The 6,176-nt window shown below is 49.2% G+C and overlaps 1 protein-coding gene across 1 annotated transcript in view; it reads left to right on the forward strand.

The window, feature by feature from the left end:
- The first annotated feature begins 287 nt into the window (after window positions 1-287).
- Window positions 288-6,176, forward strand: part of LOC113457403 (laminin subunit alpha-1-like) — a 21,703-nt gene continuing 15,814 nt past the window's right edge. The window contains exons 1-5 of the mRNA XM_026784648.1: window positions 288-681; window positions 2,275-2,486; window positions 4,297-4,404; window positions 4,692-4,872; window positions 5,598-5,734. Of these exons, the coding sequence (XP_026640449.1) occupies window positions 4,309-4,404; window positions 4,692-4,872; window positions 5,598-5,734 (414 nt within the window). The 5' untranslated portion in view covers window positions 288-681; window positions 2,275-2,486; window positions 4,297-4,308. The remainder of the gene's footprint in view (window positions 682-2,274; window positions 2,487-4,296; window positions 4,405-4,691; window positions 4,873-5,597; window positions 5,735-6,176) is intronic.

Below are 6,176 nucleotides of genomic sequence, written 5' to 3' on the forward strand. Positions count from 1 at the left end.
CCTCCTTTGTAAGGCAGAGCGGCGCGGCGGCCGCGGCCGGCTTAAGGAGCTGGAGTGGCGGCCGGACGAGGCGCGGGGGGCTGCGGGAGACGCTCGCGGGACAAGTTCCCAGTCCGAGGCGCAGTGCCGCCCCGAGAGCCGTGGCTCCTTTGGCCCCAGGCCTGGCGCGCGGGACACCGGCGCGACCCAGCTGCCTCTCCGACGCCCCCGACGCTGACGCCTCACCGACGCCTCCGACGCCCCCGACGCCTCCGACGCCCCCGACGCCCCCGACGCCCCCGACGCCCCACCGACGCCTCCGACGCTCCACCGACGCCTCCGACGCTCCTGACGCCCCTCCCACGGTCCCGACGCCTCCGACGCTCCCGATGCCTCTGATGCCCCCGATCCTAAGCTCCTGACGCCTCCGACGTCCCTCCGACACCTCCGATGCTCCCAACACCTCCGATGCCCCCGACGCCCCTCCGACGCCTCCGATGCCCCCGACGCCCCTCCGACGCCCCCGTTTCACTCCCTCCCTCCCTCCTTCCCGGACCCGCCGCGCCCCACTCCAGCCCGCCTATGCTCTGGCCGCCTCTGCCAGGCTTCTCTCCTTGCTCCACCACCGCGGCCTGAGGAAGGATAGAGGGATGGACAAATGGACGACGGAGGAATGGCCACGCTGGGCCATCCCAAATGATAGTAGGAAAAGTTAATTATTACTTATGGTGAAAGAGTGAGATACTGTCAGCCTTCTTTATTCAGGCCAGTTCAAGACCTCAGCAAGAAGTGTGTGTGTGTGTGTGTGTGTGTGTGTGTGTGTGTGTGTGTGTGTGTGTGTGTCTTTTTCTCTTGTCTCTCTGTGTCTCTGTGTGTCTCTCTGTGTATCTGTCTATCTCTTTCTCTCTTGTTTCTCTGTCTCTCAGTTTCCTTCGTCTCTATGTCTCTCTGTGTGTCTATCAATCGATCTCTCTTTTGTCTCTCTTTCTGTGTCTGTCTGTATGTCTTTGTATGTCTCTCTCTGTCTCTGCTTCTGTCTCTGTGTGTGTGTGTGTCCCCGTGTCCAGAGGGGCTATCTTTAGAGTTTGAAAGATCAGTGCTAACAAACCACAGCAGAGAGAGAAAGCTAATCCAAATAGGCGTCTTGGAGGAAGCAGGGTTGAACTGGGCCATGAGGATGGAGCAGTAAGTGTCAGTGCAGACAGGCAGGGGTGGGGTGATGTGACACACATGTGTGCCCTGAGCTGCAGGACACACATGGAGGAAGCAGTAGATGATGGACAGAGGAGGCTAATGGCTCTGCCAGGGTGGATCCAGGACTAAAGACTGAGAGAGAACCTGCAGAGCATTTGTTAGGACAGATGTATCCAAAAATAACCATTTAAAATATTTAGAAAGGAGCAGCGTCCACTGGAAAAAACACATTAATTTTAAGTGTTTTCGCAGTTTCAGCCCCACATGCTACCTTACTGATGTGGTTTGTAGAGAATGTGGTTTGTGACCAGTGTGCTCTGGGTTACTCAGGATCCTGGTTTGATAGGTACCTTGTGGCTCTCCAACCCCCAGTTTCACAAAGCAGTTTCAACTATTTCAAAAGTCCAGCAGAAAGTCTGTATTTCCTTCTTCAATATCTACAAATCTTTAATGTTAGTGGATACATAGCAATTGACCAGACCCTGTAGATATGATGTGATAATTCAATGTATGTATATAATGTGTAGTGGTGGACACTTAAAATCTACTTAAGTGTGGTCTTGGCATCTCGATGCATTGCTGATATTTCATAAGGTCATGGAGAAAAGCAGGATGCCCATGGAGAGAACAGTGTTTCACCACCTGGAGTGCATCTGTGATCACACCAAAGACTATGTGTTACAGTCATCATGTGTCTGAGTATTCAGCTGTCCAGACAATAGTGAAGGCATTGGGAGGTTTGATTTAGGAGCCATCTCTGACAACCAAAAACCAGTCTGTGTTTTCCCACACATAAGCCTTTGTGTCTCTGCCCCTGCTGCATCCTGTCAAGAGCTGGGTGACATCCCGAGTGGCCAGAAGGAGGTCAGAATTGGCTCTGGACATGGTTGCACAGCATCTTTGCTTATGCTCGTATTGGATCTGTTCCACCTCACAAAAGGCACGGAAGATTTGTGATTTTCTGGGCAGAGTCACCCTTTTTCCATTGCAAATCTTAAGGGACAGAGTCTGATTTATTAGCCACCCAGGGAGGCCCTGGCTAGTGAGGTATTATCTCAAACCCTCTTATTTATTAGATCCTGCTTTCCATCCTGGATACAGATGTGCAGAGGGTTACTATGGAAACCCAACAGTGCCAGAGGGAATCTGTGTACCATGCAACTGCAGCAGCAATGCTGATACCTTGGAGGCTGGCCACTGTGACTCTGTCACCGGGGAATGTCTGAAGTGCTTGTGGAACACAAATGGTGCCCATTGTGAAAGGTGTGCAGATAGCTTCTATGGAGATGCTGTGACTGCCAAAAATTGCTGAGGTGAGTGCGTGACCAATGCAGTCATAGTTGTTATATGTCGCCATATGAATCTCTTAACACTTGCCTAAAGAACTCAGCCTGGAGGAGACCTTAGTGGTGAGGGAGAATTGTTTTTCTTTGGGGCTAAACAGTTGTGGGGTACCGGATGGGACAAAACCCCCAACAACAAGCAGGCCCCCATCCAAGTGTATCTTGTGTACTGATTGTGGGTCTCCTGTTGGTCAGAAGTAGATCTGATACTCAGTTCCTTCCTCTGCACTCTACAGCGGCTTAAATTGCTGTCATCTCTATGGTCAGAAGTCTGGAAAATGCATTATCCTTCATGACCAGGGAGGAGGCTGTCTCAGGCATGGTGGTAGAGTATCCTGGTGGTCTGCTCCTGTGCTGCCTCACCCTGATTTGCTGAGTTCTGTTTGGAGCCTTGAACATAGGGATGCTGTAAAGCCACTTACTGAGACAGTTTTATGCCTAAGGGGACCCAGCTTTGGGGCTAACACTGGAGCCCTTGGCATTTGTATTGTTGCTTTGTTCAGAAAACTCTATTGTGTGAGTTTTAAACATGCATACAATGTACTTTGATCAAATCCTGCCCACCAAGTCTTCCAATCTCCCTAGGACTTCTCCCTGACAACTTTATGTACCTTGCTTTTAAAGCCGCTGAGTCCATTTAATGCTGCCATTATGTGGATCTCAGAGTTGGGGCCATCCACTGAAGCATGGGCAGTCAAAAGGGGCGTTGCATCTCTGAAGAAAACTATCTAGTAGCCATCAACTGCCGATCACTCTTCAGCTTCATGGGTCCCCTCCCTGGTTCCCGCTGTGATTTCTGCTGGCTTGGCCTTGTGCAGGTCTTGGTTTTGCACAGTCTTAGAAAAGGATTCATGAAGATAATGCCACTTAAATATTTTGATAACGCCAGGTAAGTGTGTTGGTCTTATATTACAGCTTGGAGAAAAGGTGGTGCCAGCCATACAGAAAAGAATAATGTGGGCACACATTAGGGGATGAAATCAATCCTGGCTTTGACCCATCAATCTGAACTACATGGACACCTTGGTTTAAAGTTCAGGGAGTGAGAGGTCTGTGGGTTCCAGTCTGAAGAAAGATCCCATAAGATGAGTACTCAACTCTGCTCACTGACTTTAACACTTGTGGTGTCCCAGAGACTTCTAAAAGTGACACATTAGGAAATAAGACACCAGGAGGACACAAACAAAAGAGCTGAGGTTGATGGACATCCTAGGGGAAAGAGGGATGGGAAAGAGGAGGTGTGGTAAGAGGGATGCCTTCAGAAGGATAGGGCAGGGGAGAAAGGGGGCAAGGAGGGAGGAAGGGGAGAGGGAGCGCTCCATCAGAGTGCATCTGTCCATGTGTTGCCTGGGGCAGGGGTGAGGAGTTAGGATTCACAATTGGAATCAAGCTACAGAATGAGAGTAAAGCCCTTCTAGAGCAGCAGGCAATGGGGCAGCAGGGTTGCAGGCCCTCAGGATATCAGGCAAAGCTGTGGCATTGTCCACATACACCAAGGAAAACCAAAGGCCAGAAAGAAGCCAGGTTCTTAGGCAAGTTGGGGTTAGCCAAGAAGCTGATCCAGCCCTGGCTCAGGCTATCAAGTCTGCAGTGTCCAGGGTCAGTGCTCCCTCTGTTGTGGTTGCTTCACAACCTGGCTGGGCTCTCACTGTCTGTGAAGTATGTTAGCTTTGTGATCTGGCATGTTGAATGTTTAAGCCTTTTCTTTTGGGAATTAAAAGGACTTTACTCTAACCCATACTTTAAAAAGAAAAAGCATTATATGTCTTGTGTGTTTTAGCCTGTAACTGCCATGAAAATGGCTCCCTTTCTGGCGTGTGCCATCTGGAGACTGGGCTGTGTTGATTGCAAACCTCAAGTGACAGGCCAGCAGTGTGACCAGTGCCTGGTAAGACATCTACCAATCACTGCAGGCTGTTCAGTTGCTTGCCATTGTTGCATGACTGACACTTGAGTTCAAGGCCCACAGGAACTTGAATTGATGTGGGACGAGCGCACTCTTGACTGGTCTGTGCTGTACCTTCCCATCTAAAGAGCATGCCTGCAGCGTGCTCAGGAACAGACATGTGCTGAGAACATGATGAGTCTGTGGAACATCTTCTGTGTGTGACGTGGAGAACATTCCAGTGTGTGCATATGCCACTAACCCATGATCCTTCCTCTCTTGTGACATAGCCTGGCTATTATGGGCTGGACACAGGGCGTGGCTGTGTGCCCTGTAACTACAGTGTGGAGGGTTGCACATCAGACAACTGCACAAAGAATGGCCAATGTTCCTGTGTGCCAGGTGTTGGTGGGAAAACATGCGACAGGTGTTCACACGGTCTCTATGGGTACCAGGATGGTGGCTGTACACGTAAGCTCTCGAGTTCCTTATGTTCCCTGTAAAGCCTTCTCTGTGACCTTCCTTGATGTCAGAATAATTTCTGTAACATTACTTTTCTCTTGTCTTTACAGCGGGTTCCCATACCCTTTTTCTGTTTCTAGATACAAGCATTTGGTCCTGGGTCCCCACCTGCTTGTGTGAGCCTAGTCTTGGTTTTTGAGACCTTGATTGCAGTCAGCATCCAGAGACTTTTGCAAGGACTTAGGGTCACATCTAACACAACAGTTGGCAGATGATGAGGACTTGATGACATTAGAGCGGTGGCTCTCAACCTTCCTAGTACTGAGACCCTTTAATACAGTTCCTCGTGTGGTGGCCTCAACCATAAAGTTATTTCATTGCTACTTCATAACTAGAGATTTATTACTATTATGGTTTGAATGTAAATATCTGATGTGTGACCCCTGTAAAAGGCTCATTTGAACCCAAAGGGGTCACGACCACACAGGTTGAGAACCACTGTCTTCGAGCCATCTGTTCTTCCAGCCATCAAGGCGTGTTTGTCCCACTTCTTTCACTCTTATGATCTCTCAGATGTGGGGCGCACCTACCTCCGGGAGCTATGAAGAGGTCTCAGGAATGATTACATCTCCTTTAACAGTGGCTCTGATAGTTGATACAAAAGAGAGGCCCCTTGTGCTGTCAGCCTTGAATCCCATCAAGCATCTAACTCTGTGATGCTTCTTTTGTTTTAGCCTGCGACTGCGCACATACTCAGAATAACTGTGACCCCGATTCTGGAGAGTGCCTCTGCCCTCCTCATACCCAGGGTCTGAAGTGTGAGGAGTGTAAAGAGGGGTACTGGAACCTGGACCCAGAGCGGGGGTGCCAGGTGGGTTCTGTCATCATGCTGGGATAAGAGTGCCTTCCTTGGAGCAAGCTTTCTTGTATCCAGTCACTTGGTTTTAAGCAGTTAAATATCTTCATAGTTCATATTTAATATTAGTAAGCTTGACACACTGGTGGTGCACCTGTAGTCCCAGCTACTTGGGAGGCTGAGGCAGGGGCATTGTTTGACCCTAGTTCTAGAATATCCTGGGAAGCTAGACTAAGGGGACCCCTCACCATGAAATAAATAAACACATACATAATGGACTCAGGGATAATGCAGAAGAATAGCATCTTTCAGGGTTTCGTCAATAATTTAGCTTTGACATTTGATAAAATTCAACATCCCTTTATGATAAAGGTCTTAAAGAGATTAGGGATACAAGGGTCATACCTAACTATAATAAAAGCCATTTATAGCAAGCCGACAGCTAACATCAAATTAA

The sequence above is a fragment of the Microtus ochrogaster genome, chromosome 26, assembly GCF_000317375.1.
Source record: "Microtus ochrogaster isolate Prairie Vole_2 chromosome 26, MicOch1.0, whole genome shotgun sequence".
Lineage (NCBI taxonomy): Eukaryota > Metazoa > Chordata > Mammalia > Rodentia > Cricetidae > Microtus > Microtus ochrogaster.